Raw genomic sequence first — 20,495 nt, 5'->3', positions numbered from 1 at the left:
GGGGGGGGGGGTTTCATGAAGACGGGCTCAGTGGGTAAATTTTAGCCGACAGAAGCAGGAGGCAGTGGACCTTGGCAGCAGCCGTCTGTGGGACAAAGAACTAATGAACTGACAGATTCAGGGTAGAACAAAGATCAGAACCATTAAAGGACTCCACCAAGATGAAGGTTATAAAACAGATTCCTTTAAAGCTCTGATCCTGGTCAGAGTTGCAGGAAGTGAGTAATTTTCAACCTGTGAAAAGAAAACCCAAACACACGTCCTGGTATCTCAGGTGAATCGTTGCATCAGTATTTTGTCCTCCACCTGACGGAGGATGGATTTGTGTGTTTTCACTGAGTCTCGTGCTTCTTCCTGCAGCGATCTGCCGGAGTTCGTGTGGAGATGGTTTCTGCTCCAGACCCAACATGTGCACCTGCCCCAACGGACAGATTTCTCCATCCTGTGGATCCAAGTCAGGTCATTCATCTCCTCCTCTCTGATAAATACCAGGCATGGGTCAGAGGTCAGCTGGCTCTAGGCCAAACTCATCAGCATGATTTATACTGAAACTGAGTCCAAACCGCACCCTATCTCAACATGCTTTTAGATAAAGTGGTTGTAACCTTTCACCTCTTGACAGTCCGTAACAGTGGGAAATTACAGAAAATATGCAGCCTTGTCATAAAATGTTCTGTTACATGTAACTGGATCCAGATACTTCAGCACTTGGCCCAAAATAAAACTGAACCAACGATTTGCCTGCAAACATCCTTGCAGATTGGAGCAGATGATATATGTTGCAATCATGTTTTTGGAAGCCGATCTTGTGGGTTTTTGTGTGTTTTGGAAGGAGTCCACAGTCAACATCGCCATGTTTCTCTCATGGAGCTCACAGCTCTTCAAACCAGTGAGCTCAGATGTTTCCACAACCTAAATTATATTTGAGATCAGTTGTTGAGAAATCAATCTGAGGGAGATTTGTTTGTGTTGTTAATGTTTTCCAAAGTGAAGTAAGTTTGAGTCCTCTGATTCTGACTCCATCAGTGGCGTCTGTGTGTTGTGCCCACAGTTCAGAGCTGTAATATCCGGTGTATGAATGGCGGATCATGTGCGGAAGACCACTGCTTGTGTCAGAAAGGCTACGTGGGAAACCACTGCGGTCAACGTAAGTGCAGCTTTGGTTACTTTCAACAAGAACAGCTGATGTTTATCACATATGGTCCTATTTTCTAATATATTTGCTTTGATGTTTGTGTAAAGTATTTAACATTCTTATTTTCAATAATTCTCTTCAAACCTAAATATGTCCCAGTCACCTTGTTCGTAGCTCCTGGTGGACTTTTCATGTCATCTCCTGGATTGTTTTCTTCCTCAGCGGTTTGTGATAATGGCTGTCAGAATGGAGGGCGCTGCGTGGCTCCCAACAGATGTGTGTGTACGTACGGCTTCACCGGAGCCCAGTGTGAGAGAGGTAACCACTCACTCATCTTCTATCCCACATTGTCTGAGCTTCAAGTATCTCTGCTTTTGTAAATTTGTGACTGGATGTCAAACACTGATTGTTTTTTGTAACTGCTCAGTCATGCCCTCGGCTGTAAGAACAGGATTTGGTGTGAAACATTTGCATGTGGAGCTCAGAGATGAGCTGTATTTTCCACATCTGTTCAAAAACAATGTTCTCTCTGAATGTTTCTGTTTGTCAAGTAAAGACCGCCGTGGCCCCTGTGGTTCCTCTTCGACACAAACTGAGGGCAGTGTGTTTGTGTGTATTCTGGCATGTGCTTGTGTTTGGCGTTTGTTCTGTGTGTGTGGCACCATTGACCTCTTGGAGTCTACATGTTGACCATTTATTGCTGCTATTAGGATTGGCAGCAGGACTCTGCATTAGTGATGTTCTTTTTAAGTGGACCAGTCTTCAGGGATCTGTCAGACATCAGCATTTGTTTGTTGCGGTTTAAACTTTGCATGCATCTTCTAGCCCTGACTCTTCTGTGTATTATTTATTTATTTTGCTCGTATTAGCTTTAGAACATATTTAGCACCTACTACCATCTCAATGTCTTCAGGAAACCGAGTGAACCTCAGAAATCTTTTGGTGTGGTGTTGGAAATAATGAGAAGGCAGGAACACATCTGGGTTTGAAATGGGTTTTCTCAGTAAAATGAAGAGAATAAAAACAAACCACTCACAGTCAGTTTTTGTTTTCTGTGTTGTTGGCATGAAACTGAGTGAAACTGGAATTGGAACTGCACATGAAGCTGGACAGAGGTCATGTGGCCACACATGTCATCATGTTGGTACCACAACCAGAGGTTCTTTTAGTCCTTTGGGTCATTTATTGAGTTTTTATTACAGTATTTTTTTGTTATTTCTAAATACAATATATACAGGTAAAGTCATAAGAAAAAAAATCCTCCAGAACATTTTGGTCTACAGAGAAGTTCCTGGTCCACTCAGTGATTGACAGGAGTCCAAACCATCAGCCCTCCACCACTGTGCTGACAGCTGGGAGGAGCTGTTTGCTGCAGTGCATTCTGGGTAAACATCTGACCTCTGGTCTGGTTCTGGTCCAGAAGTTTTGTCGTTCCATCAGATGAAACTTTCCAAACCTAAGTTGAGCTGCCATGTTATTTTTAGAGAGAAGAGGTCATGACCTTTGACTTTTGACCTGCTGACTGAGGCCTGTAGAGTCACTGCATGGTCTGACCTTCAGGGTGAATCATCTTTCTCTCTGCAGAACGATGGACCCTTAATGACGTTTGACCTTTCTAAAGTTGATGAGAAGCAGCAGCTGCTTCTTTGAGGTCATTGCTGATGTCTTTCCACCTTGGTGTTGTGTTAACACACACCTGCATGGTCCAGATCTGAGGTGGTCCCCCTGATGAGGATCAGTTGATTAACAGCTCCAGATCCTGAATCTCTGAGGTCCAGTGGAAGCAGCAGTACTGGAACCATTTTTTTCACTCCCAGCTTTAACTTTTGGTTTAATAAATAATGTCTCACTGGAATCTGTTGTGTGTTTTTGTTCACAAGAAATGAAATTAGAATCATTTTAGAACCTGATCAGATTGTTATATCCTGAAACCTGCACCTGGAGGAGGTGGACTTTTTCTCAGAACTTTAATTTCTGCTTTTTACTTTTTTGTTGAAACAAATAAGCAAAACTAAATGTTCAAATCCTTTCTGGGACCTTTCTGGGTGGAGTTTGCATGTTCTCTCCGTGCATGCGTGGGTTTTCTCCGGGTACTCCAGTTTCCGCTCACAGACCAAAAACATGCATGTTAGGCTGACTGGTAACTCTAAATTGTCCCTAGGTGTGAGTGAGAGAGTGAATGGTTGTTTGTCTCGTTTGTCTGTATGTGGCCCTGTGATGGACTTGTGACCGGTCCAGGGTGTACCCCGCCCCTCCCACAGGGATTGCTGGATATGGGCACTGGCGACCCCCGTGACCCGAAGAGGCGGGTACAAGATAATGGATGGATGGATGGATGGATGGATGGAATGGATGGATGGATGGATGGATGGATGAATGGACTTTTGAGGCAAAACCAGCCCGGTCAGATCAGAACAGACCAAACAACACAAATCTTTTTTTAACCATTTTTTTTCTTCTTTCAGCTGGTCCCTCTTCGGGTTCTGCACAGCGAGTTATCCTCCTCCATCTCACTTTGTCCTCTGTCCTCATTCTGTCCTCTGTCCTCACTCCAACTACCTCCATGTCCTCTCTAACTGCATCCATATGTGTCCTCATTGTTTTTTTTCCTAGCAGCTGCATTTCTAACATCCTTCTACCAATATACCCACTGTCCCTCACTTGGACATGTCCAAACCACTGTCCCTCCTCTGGACATGTCAAAACCATCTCAGTCTGGCCTCTCTAACTTTATCTCCCAGTTGTTCAACCTGTGCTGTACCTCTGATGATCTCATTTCTAATCATATCCATCCTTGTCACTCCTAAGGAGAATCTCAGCATATTCATTTCTGCTACGTCCAGTTCTGTCTCCTGTCTTTTTGTCCAGCTAGTCTAGCTTCCACAACTCTCTCCCAGATCTTCATTGTGGCTCATCAACTTAATTCCCCTTTAGTTACTACAACTTTGTACATCACTCTTACTCTTACAAATGGCCACCAGCACACTTCTTCTCCATTCCTCAGGTATTTTCTCACCCTCATATATGCCATTGAATATTTGAGTAAGAAAAACTCACTGCCGTCTCTCCAAGGCATTTCCAAACCTCTACTGGTATGTCATCAGGTCCTACTGCCTTCCCCATCTTCATTCTTTTCAGAGATTTCTGAACATCACCCTCACTAATCTTTCCCACTTCCTGGTCCACAGTTTCTAAGACCTCTACTCTTCCTTCTCTTTCTTTCCTTTCATTTATTAGCTCCTCAAAGTATTCCTTCCATCTTCCCATCATGCTCTCCTCACTTGTTAGAACATTACAATTCCTATTTTTAACAAGCCTAACATGCTGCACATCCTTTCCAGCCTGATCCCTCTGTCTCGCCAATTGGTACAAGTCCTTCTCGCCCCATTGAACCCTCACAAATCTTATTTTTTAACCAAATGAATATAAAGAAATTCTGCACGGTTCAGACTACAGGAGGTTTGGCCTCCCAGATTTTTACCCAGATTTGTCCCTCCAGATATTTGCAGGAGAAACCTGGTTCAGGACTCTAGCTGGTATCCAGGTTCAGCTCAGAGAGCTGCATTTGTCCGACAGTTAAAATGTTAACATATTCTGAAAGTCTTTGTTGATGTTTCTTTCTGCATGTTCTTGAGGTCAAGTCACTTGATGGTGAATTACTCCCTGATTGCCTCCATCTGTTTGATCATCTCTAGTATTTCCCGTTTTATGCTCTGTTATGTTGAAGTTTTGTGTCATGAATAGATTTAAGATGGAAGTTAAAGTATGTGAAAACTCCATTTCTTCTTTTTGTTGGGGTTCTAGTTAGTTCTAGGTTTTTTAATATATTGTGTGATTCCTTGTGTATTTTCCTTTGTACTGAAACTCTGGCACAACAATTTCCTGTGGGGTCAATAAAGTTCTATTTTATCTTATTAAGAGAAGATAATTATCTTATCTTATCTTATTTTATCTTATCTTATCTTATCTTATCTTAGTGACAGAAGTATTGGTTTTCTATATGTTCCACCCTTCTGTGCTTGGGATTACATTTTTATCACCCGCCGTCAAAAAGTGAAAGAGTGATCATGCTTTTGCTTGTGCATATGTTTGTTTGTTTGTCTGTTGGCAAAATACTATATCAATGATTTAATGAAATGTTCAAAACATAAAAATATTGAATATACTTCTACTTTGTATAAATGAATAATTTCAAGATGGCTGCCACAGCTAACAGCCATTAGCCAACATCTGAACTCAGTCAGTTTCATAGAAATTGAGCTAATATATGATCAATCAACATTGAGGGTAAAATCCAAGGTGGTCTGTTGGATTTTATCAAAACACAATTAATAAATACTTTCTCTTTTTGAAGGAAAGGTCTGGAATACGATCCAAAAGAATCTAATCACGTTGAGTCAGGTCCTCCGGATGGATTATTCTTTGTTGAAATGTTTCGTCTTTCATCCAAAAGACTTCTTCGGTCCAGTCCAGAGGACCTGACTCAACCTGGTTAGATCTACCTGGATTACTGAGCATGCATCAGGACAATCCTAAAGAATGTTCTGCAGCTCTTTTCTGAGAAGAACCAACATTTATTGATGAACATGAGCAGAAAGCACTACATTTTAGCTGCTTCCCTGCATGCTAGAGAAGCTATTTTTAATACCAGCTGGAAACCCTGAAAGCTTAATCTGGTCTGAGGTTTCCTCTTTCAGACGATGTCAAGAAATCCTCAGAATCTTCTAAAAATATGATTCAGAACCATTTTCCAGGGTTTATCCTGATTAATAAGACAAATCCAGCCGCACGTCTTTGTATCTATTGGTTGGTTCTCTGCTGTGCGTTTGGGTAAACTCTGACGTAAAGGATGTAGATCAGTGATGTTCTGTTCTATGACATGTTGGACCCCCATGTGTTTAAAGAACCCACTCAGCTTTTACCTCCGTTTACAGAGCCGTCCTCCATTATGGCTCCATCTTATCTCATTAAGAAGAACACGAGGTTTCCTGCAACACGTGATCCGATCTGGAGAGATACTTAGGATTCTGAGTCTCTCCTGGTCGTAGAAACATCCTGCATCTCTCACAGCCTGAACCCATCACGGCTGCAGGATGACAGCTGATCTGCTGACCCGCGGTCCCACGACTCGGCACAGCTGACTGGATCAGTGCGTTCTTTGTTGGCTCCAAATGAAATTTAGGTTGGAATCCTGAGATTCAGCCACACCGCTGCTGTGCTCAGGCGTCCTGCTGCAGAGGCATTCAGCTGCGCAGCAAGGGCACCAGGCGAATCGGCTGAGGTCAGGGGCACGGGCCAGAACCCAGGCAACAAGTGACCAACAGGCAACAAGTGAGCAGCAGGCAACAAGTGGCAACAGGCAACAAATGAGCAACAGGCAGCAAGTGAGCAACAGGCAACAACTAATAGGCAGCAAGTTAGCAACAGGCAGCAAGTTAGCAACAGTCAACAAGTGAGCAACAGGCAACAAGCGAGCAATATGCAACAAATGACCCACAAAACAACTGAGCAACAGGCAACAACTGATAGGCAGCAAGTTAGCAACAGGCAGCAAGTCAGTAACGGTCAACAAGTGAGCAACAGGCAACAAGTGAGCAACAGGTATGAAGTGAATACCAGGCAGAAAGTGAGCAACAGGCAACAAGTGAGGTACAAGCATCAAGTGAGCAACAGGCAACAAGTGAGCAACAGGCAACAAGTGAGCAACAGGCAACATGCGAGCAACAGGCAACATGTGAGCAACAGGCATCAAATAAGCAATAGGCATCAAGTATGCAACAGGCAACATGTGAACACCAGGCAACATGTGAGCAACAGGCAACAACATGTATAAGGAATGCATATCATGTTCAGGTCTCTCTTGTAAATGAGTCCTCGAGGCTCAATGGGATTTACCTGTATAAATAAAGGTTGATTGATTGATTGAAATCACCCACCACTTTGGATGAAACTGAAAGAACTGAAGTTCTCCTCCAGTTCTCCTAAAGTTCTGTTGGTTGTTCCCTGTCGTGGAGCAAAAAGAGGGAATTTAAAATATTGTCTTGTGAGTTTGATAACTTGAAAAACAATTGAGGGACAGACTAACATTTTGGTGTGTGGCTGCATCTAGGCATAAGAACGGTTCCTTTCAAAAACTGGGTTGTCACGTTAAAATCCAAGTTGGCCACCACCATTAAATATAATAAGTATATAAGATTATAAAATAAGATTAATATAAGATATATAATAATAATATAAGATTAAAAAAACCTCTGTTCTTCTCCACAGTAACTCCTCCACTTGAATATCTCAAAAACATTTAGGTTTACTTCATTCTCTGTTCAGTCTCAGTCCAGAAAAACACTCATTGCTGGTCTTGGTTGTGTCTTGTTGCTGCCATGACAGCTCTTTAAATGGAGCCTTGTGGGTCGTTTGGACCTCAGGGCAGCAGGAGGGGAAACTGCATGATCCCCCACCTGTCAACATTCAGCAGAAGGTGATGGTTAGAACCGGACCACCAGAGAAAAGTCAGTCAGTCCGGTGGGGGGCCATCAGCCTCCACCTCTCTGAAGATAGAGAACCCTGTGTGTATGTGCGTGTATGTGTGTGTGTGTTGCTGACCTCCCAATATACAGACCCCACCCAAACATGCATAATGGAAACACACGCATGCACAATGATCTTATTTTAAAGGCATCGATAACGTCAGCAGTGAGCTTCTTGTCAGGAATTACAAAAGTTGAACATTGTTCTGGGAGTAAAACTGTTTTTTAGGAGATCCAGGAAGTCCTTCTGACTCACTTCCTGTCGGGTTTCCCTCCTCAACGCCAACATGAAAACCTCTGCTGTAACACCACAAACGTTTCTTTAAGTCGTGTTTCTCTGCGTGTGTGAGACATGCTTGTCATCACTCCCATGTGAACATGACATGGGTGGATCTCCAGCTGTTAGCAGCTCACCCCCCCCCCCCCAACACACACCATGACATCATGTTGAGCCTCCAGCTGCCTGTTCACGTCAGCTGACTGCTTGTTTTGATTGACTGCAGACTCACATGTTCTCTAGAGGACTCTTCTGTGTCACACGTGTAAAAATGAACCCTCCACTTTGATCTGGGCAACCAGAAAATTATTATTTTTAATCACATTCTGTAGAATTTAGACACAAATGTACATTTAGTTTTCAATCTTGGGCCTAATTCATCTGAGGAAAATAGAAATAATCTCTGGCTGTGATAAATGTTTTCATCTGAAGCCACGGTCCTTCATTCCAAACTTCAAAGTAAAACTACTTGTACTTCCATACCACGGTTTTTGAAAGTACTCATGTTTGTGTATTGACATGAGTACTACTACGTGCCCTTACACTTCCTACAATCACTAGAACCTCTAATTAGGAATTTGATTTGATTTGTTGTTTGTTGGAGGCCAGGAAAGACTCGTCCCTTCTTCTCAGAACAGGGCGACCCAGCTCACTGTCCACCCGATACCTTTTCCGGGTCAACAACTCCTACAAAATTTTCAAGAACATGTTTTCGTCGCAGTGATGATGATGGAGGCCTTCACCCTCCTGCCAGGGACAAAGAGCTGAGGTCAACAAGGAGCTTGGACTCAGATCCAAATTTTCCCATGATCCTCTTCTGCTCAACATTTACCCTGAAATACTCCAATACTCTTTACCTTGTATATGCTTCCATTAGACAATTAAACAGCATGTGCTAAATTTTCATTGTTATGCTGATGATACAGTTATATTTGTCCATGAAACCCAATGAATCAATCAGCTACTTAGACTACAAACGTGTCTTAAAAACATAAAACCTGGATGACCCTACATTTTCTGCTTTTAAATACAGACATGACTGAGGTTTTGGTTTTTGGACCTGAGCATCTTGGGAATAAATTGTTCAGGCTTTCACCCTCCTTGGATGGCATTAATCTGGCCTCCAGCTCTAATGTTAAAAATCTTGGAGTTATTTTTGATCAGGACATGTCTTTTATCCCCCACATTAAAAACGTTACTAGAACCGCCTTCTTCCACCTGCGTAATATCTCTAAAATTAAAAACATCTTATCTAAAAATGATGCAGAAAAACTAGTTCATGCATTTGTCACATGTAGACTGGATTATTGCAGTGGTTTATCTGGGTGTCCAAATACTTCTTTAAAAAGTCTTCAGTTGATCCAAAATGCTGCTGCCAGAGTCTTAACTGGAGTTAGTAGGAGAGATCATACATATCTCTCCAGTTTTAGCTTCCTGTCAAATCCAGAATTGAATTCAAAATCTTACTTTTAACCTACAAAGCTCTCAACAACCTAGCTCCATCTTATATTAGAGATTTAATTGTTCCATATTTTCCTAACAGAGCACTTCACTCTCAGACTGCAGGCTTACTTGCGGTTGCTAGAGTTTCCAAAAGCAGAATGGGAGGAAGATCTTTCAGTTCTCAGGCTCCTCTCTTCTGCAACCAACTTCCAGTTTCTGTCCATGAGGCTGACACATTGTCCAGTTTTAAGACTGGGATTAAGACTTTCCTTTTGATAAATCTTATAATTAGGGTTGGCTTGTTATGCTGCCATAGGTTTAGACTACTAGAGGACAAATTGACCTAATTTCCTTAAATTAATTGTTAAAATTGAATAGTTTGCATTTGATACTATTTCTATCTTAACATGTGATTCTTGACCTGCCATTGTGTATCTGTTCCTCCTTCCTGTTCCTACCAAACCCAGCTGGTCGAAGCAGATGGCCACTTGTCCTGAGCCTGGTTCTGCTAAAAGTTTCCTTAACAAAAAGTAGTACATTTGAAGTTCATTTTTGCAAGTATAATTTAAGTTAAGTAGGCCTATAAGTATATCAAGTATACTACACACCATGTACTTGTAGTGTACTAGAAAGTATACTGATTTAATACTTGTTCGGACTAAATTGGGACATTTTTAGTTTATAAAAAGTATAATTCAAGTATACTGTTGGAAGGTATTTTTTAAGTTGACCAAATTATACATTCAAGTACACTCATCTATATACTACTAGTGTACTACGTATATACTTGTGGGTCACATATTAGGTTGTTGAAGTACATTTAAAATATACCACAAGTATACTTTTCTCTATACTGCCATTGCACTAGTTACATACTTCTAGTCCACATTTCAGTTTATTTAAGTATACTTTAATTACACTTTTATGAATAAAGAGAAATAAAGAGTAATAAAATATAATAAAGAAAATACAAAATATAATAAAAATAATAAAGAAATAAAGAGTAGCAATTACAAGTATAAGCTTTAATATTAAATTATACGTTTACGTTAAGGCTTAGTATTAATGTACTTAGTCTTAGACTTCTCTTTATAATTTTCAGTATTAGCCAAGTATACTTCACTATACTATTTTTAAGTATATCAAATACAGTTTATAAAAAGTAAACTTCAAGTACACTTCCGCATTTTTAGTGTAAAATAAGTATACTTGTAGTACAATTAAATAAACTACTTTTTGCAAAGGGGAGGGAGTTTTTCCTTTCCAACGTTGCCTTCATGCTTGCTCAAGATGAAAGTTCTGTGTTGAAGTTAAATTCAAAGCAGTCTGCTCCTCAGATTATTATTATTATTATTAAACCTTTATTTTACCAGGAAGAAATCCATTGAGATCATCAATCTCTTTTACAAGGATGTCCTGGGCTATATACACATATAGCAACAGTCTTAAAAACAGTATCAATGCATTAAAAATAAAATATAAGTAAAAGAAACATACATCAATAAAACATAAAATACAATGTAAGTTAAGAAAATCACAAAACAGTTAAACATTACAGGTACAAGATTTTACTAAAACCTCAGACAATTTTTGTTTAAAACTAGCTAATGGAATAAAAGACTCCAACCTCAACTTAAGCTGCAGCTCGTTCCAAGACCACGGGCCGAAATAGGACAAACTCATCTTTGCTGACTCTGTGCGTACAAAGGGTACCTTAAACCTCAGCCAGCTACTGGCCCTGAGACTGTGTGTATTCTGTAGTGTAATGAAATTGGAGCAGATATATGATGGTAATTTTCCTAAAATGGCTTTGTATATGAAAATATACCAATGCTTCATTCTTCGAACATTGATGAATAAAGTTAACTTATAATTTTTATATATGAATGTTTCTGTTCAGTGCCTGTGACGACTTCTGTTTTGACTTGGCGCTATATAAATAAACTGAATTGAATATGACTTCTTTTTCATCTTCTGGTGTTTATTAGCGCCTATCAAATAACTTTACGGTGCATTACCGCCACCTATAGGTGAGGAATGGATCAGGACTGCCACAACAGGAAAAACTATGTCTGCACAGGTGACATAGCTCCGCCTCCTCCTCCTGACAGCTCTGGTGAGACCTGAGTGTCGGTACTGCAGTATCAATTCAATTCAGTTCAATTCAGTTTATTTATATAGCACCAAGTCACAGAACACATTTATATCTACATATATATACAAATCGGATTCCAAAAAAGTTGGGACACTAAACAAATTGTGAATAAAAACTGAATGCAATGATGTGGAGATGGCAAATGTCAATATTTTATTTGTAATATAACATAGATGACAGAACAAAAGTTTAATCTGAGTAAATGTAACATGTAAATGTACATAGCTAGAAGACCAATTAACACTAATTAGGTCAATTGACAACATGATTGGGTATAAAAAGAGCTTCTCAGTGTCAGTGTCTCTCAGTAGCCAAGATGGTAAGAGGATCACCAATTCCACCATTGTTGCACAGAAAGATAGTGAAGCAATACCAGAATGGTGTTACCCAGATAAAATAAAATAATAAATAAAATAAAATAAATAAAATAGCAAAGACTTTTAAGTTATCATCATCAACCGTGCATAACATCATCAAAAGATTCAGAGAATCTGGAACAATCGCTGTGTGTAAGGGTCAAGGCCGTAAAACTCTACTGGATGCTCATGATCTCCGGGCCCTTAAACGTCACTGCACCTCAAACAGGAATGCCACTGTCAAGGAAATAACAGAATGGTCTCAGGGCTACAGTGCAAAGAGGAAGCCATTTCTAAGCAAGCTCCACAAGCTCAGACGTTTGCACTGGGCCAGGGGTCATTTAAAATGGAGTGTGGCAAAATGGAAGACTGTTCTGTGGTCAGATGAGTCACGATTTGAAGTTCTTTATGGAACACTGGGACGCCATGTCATCCGGACCAGAGAGGACAAGGATAGCCCAAGTTGTTATCAACGCTCCGTTCAGAAGCTTGCATCACTGATGGTATGGGGTTGCATGAGCGCTTGTGGCATGGGCAGCTTGCATGTCTGGAAAGGCACCATTAATGCAGAGAACTATGTTCAGGTTCTAGAACAACATATGCTCCCATCTAGACGTCATCTCTTTCAGGGAAGACCCTTCATTTTTCAACACGATAATGCCAGACCACATTCTGCAGCAACCACAACATCATGGCTACGTAGGAGAAGGATCCGGTTACTGAAATGGCCAGCCTGCAGTCCAGATCTTTCACATATAGAGAACATTTGGCACATCATAAAGAGGAAGGTTCGACAAATAAGGCTTAAGACGATTGAACAGTTAGAGGCCTGTATGAGACATGAATGGGAGAGCATTCCTATTTCTAAACTTGACAAACTGGTCTCCTCTGTCCCCAGACGTCTGTTGAGTGTTGTAAGAAGAAGGGGGGATGCCACACAGTGGTAAAAATGGACTTGTCCCAACTTTTTTGGGATTTGTTGATGCCATGAAATTTGGAAACAACAGATTTTTCCCTTAAAATGATACATTCTCTCAGTTTAAACTTTTGATCTGTGCTTTGTGTTCTATTCTGAATAAAATATTAGATGTTGGCACCTTCACATCATTGCATTCAGTTTTTATTCACAATTTGTTTAGTGTTCCAACTTTTTTGGAATCCGATTTGTACATTTAGAGCTCTCGACCTTGACCTCTCTAAGTGGCTTTAAGAATCTGTTGGACTCCTGGCAAGGACCAATGCAGACATGTTCCTGTTTTTAGTTTTCTACATTCGCCTCATAATCTATCGGTTTTTGCTACTTTGTTTGCCATCTTATTTCAATTAGTAAAAAAATGTAATTTGTATGCTTCTTTTATGATTGTCTATTGTTGTTGCTGTTGTCCATTGTTGTCATCATTCTTTGTTGAAATCAGGTCTCTCTTGTAAATGAGTCCTCGAGGCTCAATGGGATTAACCTTTTTAAATAAAGGTTGAATGAATATGTACCAGTACACAGTACCAGACTGATGATATTGAAGATGGTATCTGTGGATTCCTCCGTTTGGCTAAAAGAAGCATCTTTAAACTTTTTGTTTAACATTCGGACCTTGAACCTGTCACCGTCTGTCTGCTGAACTTTTTTTGTCTGCACTCAGACTTTAGCTCTCCTGCTGTCCTTACCTCTGAATTTAACCTGCTGAGTGGAAAATGTGTTTGGGACATTTCCCCTGGAGCTCCTTGTTCTGGATCAGAATCGGACCCAGTTACCTTCCCTTCTGCTGGAATATGAAGTTGACCAAGAATCAAAAGTATTTGGTCTCCAGTGGAGTTGGAGCAGGAGGGAAGGAGACGGGCTGAGAGATGACCCAGTTCTTCTTTGCACAGAACCGGTGCCAGAGGAGGCTGTGGTGCACATGACGGGACTGGACTAGGCCCGGGTCAAAACGGGAAACACACAATGTCTCGATTGTTTGAAACGACTGCTCTGTTGGACCCGCTCCCCCTCTTTCCTCTTGCTGTCTGCTGTAAAAAGGATTTTTGCTTCTGGATCTGGTCCAGAACCTTTCCTTCTGTCTGGATCGGTGCTTCCAGTACTTCAGCTGATGAGTTTGGGAGGTTGCAGCTAAGGAGCTGTTTGGAGGAAAAATGAAGTGAGAAAGTGACAGCCTGCATCTGGCCCAGGGAAACCAGATCAGAACCTGTTCTAACGGGGCGGGGAACATGGGTCTTAATGGAGGGACTTTCTTCACACCGTCATAAATGTTGGGAACGATTTAGTTTTAATTCCAGAGTGTTGGTGTGGAAATCACCTCCTCTGTTCCAGAGGCACACCCTGGCAGCCGAGGCTAAACACGATCTGCTTCCTCTGATCGCTACAAAAATAATCCAAAGCACCAAACTACACAAACATTTAGCTCTCCCCTCAGACACGACGCAGGGAGCGATGCAGGCTATAGTCAGCTTCTTTCACTGCACTTCAGTCTCTGCCGCCTCCCTAAAAAACTTTTCCAGACTTCCTCTTCGTCTCTGGTTTCATGGAGTCTTTCTGCAGGTTTTCATCACCTGCTCTGTGTCTTAGACGTGACGTTAAACCGCAGGGCTTCTGTTTCTGTAAACCGTTGCTTCTGCACCAAATTCACAGTCCATTATTATTAGCAACTCACAAGGGAGATTGTGTGGAGTGTTTATTAAAAGTCAGTATCATACCTGCAGTAGAAGGCAGTCAGAGTGACCTCAGTTTGAAGTTCTCAGGAAAAGCACAGCTAACATCTAAAAAGAGCTGGGCATGTTCAAGAGTGAGTTTCTGCCATTGAAAACAACAGATTAGTGTCTACAGATTATCCTCTACAGATTATCCTCTATGTGTGGATTAGTCTCTTTATTCAAATTAGTCTCTATAGAATAGCCTCTACAGATTAGCCTCTATAGATTAGCTTGTACAGATTAACCTTTATAGATTAGCCTCTATAGCTTAGTCTCTATAAATTAGCCTCTATGTGTGTATTAGCCTCTATATGCGAATTATCCTCTATAGATTAGCCTGTACAGATTAGCCTTTATAGATTAGCCTCTATAGAATAGCTTTTATAGATTAACTTCTATAGATTAGCCTCTATAGATTATCATCTACAGATTAACCTCTGTATGTGGATTAGCATTTATATATTAGCCTGTACAGATTAGCCTCTATAAATTAGTTTATACAGATTAGCCTTTATAGATTAGCCTCTATGTGTGAATTAGCCGTTATAGATTAGCCTGTACAGATTAGCCTCTATAGATTAGCTTCTACAGATTAACCTTTACAGTTTAGCCTTTATAGATTAGCCTCTATCGATTAGCCTCTATCGATTAACCTCTAAATTGTATTAATCTGTAATCTAATCTGTATCATGGACCCTCTATGGTTGTAACAGGAAGTTCCTTCTGTTTTTGCTGGAAGGTGATGTTTAGGATTAAAACGTCCTCCTGGTCTCTTTGCAGATTATCGGACCGGACCGTGCTTCGCCTCAGTGAACAACCAGATGTGCCAGGGCCAGCTCACCGGCATTGTGTGCACCAAAACGCTTTGCTGCGCCACGGTGGGGCGGGCGTGGGGTCACCCATGTGAGATGTGCCCGGCCCAGCCTCACCCCTGTCGGAGAGGCTTCATACCAAACCACCGAACCGGGGCGTGCCAAGGTAAAGTCTGGACCTCGGAGCCGAGGCGCGCTTCTGTTTTTATAAGTTTTGTTCTCTTTTTATGAATAAACTGCTGCTTCTATCTTCTTTATTTGAACTTCTTCCTCCTCCCCCCTCCAGAGGATTAGTTCTGATTGAGTTAAATTGGGTCGGCGGGGGTGCCTCCTACATGTGTGTGGAATGCCTTCAGACACCCGCTGCGGCGGGACTGTCAGACTCAGTAACACGGGTCAGTGGTGGTGCCACGTGGGAGAGCTCATTTCTGGTCAAATGTGCCTCCCTGCACCGAACCCGACAACATCAGAACCACGGCAGGGGAGGTGAACCGGAGCCAGCACCCACGGGAACATGAGCGACTCAGGAGATGGCAGAAGGTCAACAACCTCCTGCAGATAGTCAGCCTGATTCCTTCATTTTACTCAGATTCTTCAAAGGAAATTATGTAATGGTACACATTTCAAACACGTCGGTTCGTTCATTTAGTTCAAGTCAAGTCCAAGTCAATGTTATTGTCATTCACATCAAATGTGGTACATGAGGTGGAACAAAATTATGTACTCAGGGTCCCAGTTACACCCAACAATAGCAAAAATATAAAGTGTTGAAGAAACAGTACAAGGATCTAAGCTATACACTAAATGAACACCAAACGGTACGCTAAAAGATCTAAGATATACACTAAACATTAATAATGTAAATCAATATGGCGTAACAACAGCAGCACGAACATGAGTCATTTATTGTAATGATGTTAAAACGTATCGTTATCTGAAAAAAAACAAAAAACTGCCTGAAAGTGAATAAAAATTTAATGGAATAATCCACAAATGTCAAAAACCCAGATTTTATTCTTAGTGGAACAAAGTACACGTATCAAATGTTATAATGTTGAATGTGATGTCAGCAACACGTCTGTGAACAGTTGTTCCAGGAGCAACAGACGCTGGTTCAGTCCGGATCAGAACCAGCTGGGGGAACATTTAGTAACTGATGAGGTGAATTATCAGCAGTTCAGTCAGAGGACTGGAGGGAAACAGAGACTGATAGAAGTAAAGATGGGCAGAGGTTCAGCAGTCTGAGAACAACTGTGTGTAACGTTTACTCTGCAGCTCTTACAGCTCAGACCTGATGTCTCTGTGAGGACGTTCTCATTTCAACCTGACCTCTATCAGAGTCCACGCTTCTGAAGCTGTGACAAAGTAAAGTATCTATCTCATCCCGTTAGCATTGATACGGTTCGACACCAACGTTGGGATCAGCTGTTGCTGAACGTAGCCTGAAGTTCAGTTCACTTCAGATTAAAGTTCCTGATGAGACTCTGAAGTTTGTATTTGGGGTCAACCTTCTTCCTCCTCGTCTGTTCGTGGTTTTAATGAAGGAAGTCCAACCCGGTGAAGCTGTGTTCAGAACGCAGCGTGCACGTTGCTCGTGTGTAACTTTCTGTCGTGCGTGTGTGTGCAGACGTGGACGAGTGCCAGGCCATCCCCGGCATCTGTCAGGGAGGGAACTGCATCAACACGGTGGGGTCCTTCGAGTGCAAATGTCCCGCCGGGCACAAGTTCAACGAGGTCTCCCAGAAATGTGACGGTAAGACACAAACGGACCGCCATGTTGACGAGGAGAGTTCAGAACCGCATCTGTCTGGTTCTGGCTTTGTTGGGCGAGGACCGCACACTCTCAGTGTTAACTAAATCAAAGCTGCTCTCAGCTTTCTGTCATCTGTGCAGCTCTGAAATGCATGATGGGAAATGTCAGCTGTTACACAGCAACGATCACCAAACGGTGGCTTGCGGGCCTCTTACAGTACACATGAGCTGCGATGGTGGCCCCGACCCAGAAGTTACCCAAGCATGAAATCAAAACCTGCAGTGGCTTTTAAGATATGTTTGTATTTCTTCTTTTAAGTCAACCCCAGAACAGAAACATTGAGGCTAATTTAATTAATTTAGTATTTTTTGTATTTAGTGTGAGTGCTTTTTTTTTAATGATTTCATCAATTGTTTATAATAATTTGATGCAGATTATTTCACTTTTAAGGCTGTTTAACCTCCTAAGACCCAAACTCTTGCATATGTGGATGCCAGGTCCTAGGAGGTTAAACCACACTGCGTCTTCATTTAATGACAATACACACGAGAAAAAATGTTTACTAAAACTTGTGTTTTAATGGTGTGACAAACACGCAACTCTGTCAACAACTTTTAATTTAATTTAATTTCTTGTTTCACATTTGATAGCTATCGGGCAGAAACCTTGGCTCTCTTTATATTTCTGTATTTTTTTCTTTTAATTAACAAAACAACATGTTTCTGTTGAATAAACAGTTCTGGAGCCCTTTGGCACTTTTCTTCTGTTCAGCTCCCATGAATCCACACTCAGTTTATAAAAAACATGAAAAGAATAAAATAATGAAGAGAAAAGGTTTTCATTGAACAGTGAGGATTTAAAAAAAAAAAACATCTACTTTTTAATGTTTTTTCTCATTTAATGCTTAGCCAAATAATGAGAGCTTTAATTTATTTAACATTAAAATAGGAGGACAGCAAACATGACTGCTTTAAAAATGCAAACTTGACAGAATGAGAGGAAACAAAGCTTTTCAAAATGTGTAAATCCAAACTTGCTGCTGCTGAGCATCAAATAAAACATCTGACTTGATCTGATTTACAATAAATGTTTTAAAATCAAGTTCCCTCATCAGGCTGAGCAGCTGTCAGCTTCAACAAGCAAGAATTACCTGTATATTAATGATATATTTTATGTAGCAGGCGGGCGTCTGAGTGAATTTGACCATTTTCTGAACCAAATTATTTAATGTGCAGCTGAATGAATCCAACCGGTTTCATCAGTGAGGATTATTTGTCGTGAATGATTTTAGACTGATTCATTTCTGATTCTTTGTCTTTCTCAGATTTGGCCTTACGCTGTGTTTCAGATTTTCAGCTGAAGAATGTTTTCCTCTCTCCTTCGTGTCTTTCTTCTGACTCGACTGTGATCGTTTCCAGATTAGCTTCAGATTTTGTCTTTCTGGCGTTGATCCTGAGAGAAAAAAAAAGTGCTGTTTTATTCCCAGAAACAAACTCGTGGACTGTGTGAGAGACGTGTGCTGATGAGCTCAGAGGATGGTGTCACCAGAGGAGACGCCTCTGGATTTAATGTCCTCTGAACGTCTTTGCTCTTCCCTCCTCAGATCTGGACGAGTGCTCCAACATCCCCGGCCTCTGTGGCGTGGGGGAATGCTTCAACACCATTGGCAGCTACTACTGCAAGTGTCCTCAGGGGTTCTACACCTCTGTTGATGGATCCAGATGTGTGGGTGAGTTCCTGTCCCAACGACAGCCACCGCCTCCAAAAGCTTCAATGAGTTCACTTCTCCCACATTTAGACCGAATATATGAACCCAATCTGCTCAGTCATGAACGCGCTGCTGCGTTTCCTTTTCCACATCATTCTGTTCTGTCCACATCTGGCTCTGAGAGCTGAACTGGACCCAGCCCAACGTTCCAGCTGCTAGAATTTAGGTCAGTAGTCGGCTGCTTGTTTGTCGTTGCTCAACGATGAGCTGCTCACTCTTCAAACTGAAAAGGGGAGTAACTTGAAGAGTCTGAGTCTTAGAGGAGATTAGCTCTTCAATAAAGAATGCGTGAGCTGGAGTCCTGTTCACCAGAAAAGTTAAAACTTCCTGTTTCAGCCCAGTTTCATCATAAACAGACCCGGGAAGAATGTGAGTCAGAATAATCCGTTTGACCTTCGTGCACACTGTCACACTTTTATTCATGCATGCACACACAAACATATGCGAGCACACGCACACATCACCCCTCAGGAGAGCAGGAAGGAATGTCTGAGAGTTTGGTGCCAGAACGCTGCTGAGCCCAACGCCGAGCCGCTTTCCCAGGCAGGAACAGTACGAGTCTGGACCTTCAAGGATCCAACATTTAACTCTACGGATCCCTTAGACCCTGTGGGTTCAGGATCCCGTCAGGTCCGACATGAGGTTTCACTGGTTGGGTCTAGATCCACACATTAATGCAGTGTGAGTCATGCTGCTGCATGGTGCCAGAAGCTGCAGGAAACTTCTCAAACACCGTGACTCAAATGTCCAGATGATGGAAACTGAAGCAAAACGTCTTGATTAAAGTTTCGGCAGCGAGCTCGACACGAAGAGCAGACAGAACGGCTTCTGAAAAACATGGAGCATCATGAACAAAAACTAAATATGACTGAGCAACGTGCACACTGAGGTGCATGCAACGTTACTGGATCTAACTTTGTTCATTCACACGAAAGAAAAAAAAAGTAATAAAAGTAGTTTTGAAGGACCCAATGAGATCAGTTGATGGAGGGAATGTAGTCCTGTTCTGGTCTGAATGGCAGATACTAGCTGTTCTTCAGTTCTGAATCTTCTCAGCTGGATGGAGCAGATGATCTAAAACCTGTTGGCACTTTCCTGCATTGAGGGATTCTTTCCAGACGTGTCAGCTGATCTTACAAGAGGCACTAATGTACCCCCATACCATCAGAGAGGCAGGTTTTAGACCTATGAGCAGATACCAGGCTGGATGGTCCCTCTCCTCTTTAGTCCGGAGGACTTGGTGTCCGTGGTTTCCAAACAGAACTTCAGATTTGGACCCGTCTGACCACAGAACGGTTCTGGACTTCACCTCAGTCCATTTGAAATGAGCTCTGGTCCAGAGAAGACTGCAGCGGTTCTGAATGACGGTCACATCTGGCTTCTTCTTTGTCTGATAGGGCTTTAAGCAGCATCTGTGGATGAACTGTGTGTGAACAGAACCAGAACCAGACCTGGTTTTAATGCAGCCAGGTCCAGAACCAGACCTGGTTTTAATGCAGCCAGGTCCAGAACAGAACCAGACCTGGTTTTAATGCAGCCTGGTCCAGAACAGAACCAGACCTGGTTTTAATGCAGCCAGGTCCAGAA

At 41.7% G+C, this 20,495-nt stretch overlaps 1 protein-coding gene across 1 annotated transcript in view; it reads left to right on the top strand.

Moving 5' to 3' along the window:
- Nucleotides 1–20,495, top strand: part of fbn1 (fibrillin 1) — an 86,112-nt gene that overhangs the window by 5,060 nt on the left and 60,557 nt on the right. The window contains exons 4-9 of the mRNA XM_037697109.1: nt 361–459; nt 1,052–1,147; nt 1,358–1,453; nt 15,356–15,553; nt 17,015–17,140; nt 18,744–18,869. Of these exons, the coding sequence (XP_037553037.1) occupies nt 361–459; nt 1,052–1,147; nt 1,358–1,453; nt 15,356–15,553; nt 17,015–17,140; nt 18,744–18,869 (741 nt within the window). The remainder of the gene's footprint in view (nt 1–360; nt 460–1,051; nt 1,148–1,357; nt 1,454–15,355; nt 15,554–17,014; nt 17,141–18,743; nt 18,870–20,495) is intronic.

Source organism: Nematolebias whitei, chromosome 2, assembly GCF_014905685.2.
Source record: "Nematolebias whitei isolate Nwh7 chromosome 2, NemWhi1, whole genome shotgun sequence".
In the NCBI taxonomy this organism is placed as follows: domain Eukaryota; kingdom Metazoa; phylum Chordata; class Actinopteri; order Cyprinodontiformes; family Rivulidae; genus Nematolebias; species Nematolebias whitei.
The sequence above is the reverse complement of the archived record's forward strand: the minus strand, read 5'-3'. Positions and strand labels throughout refer to the sequence as shown.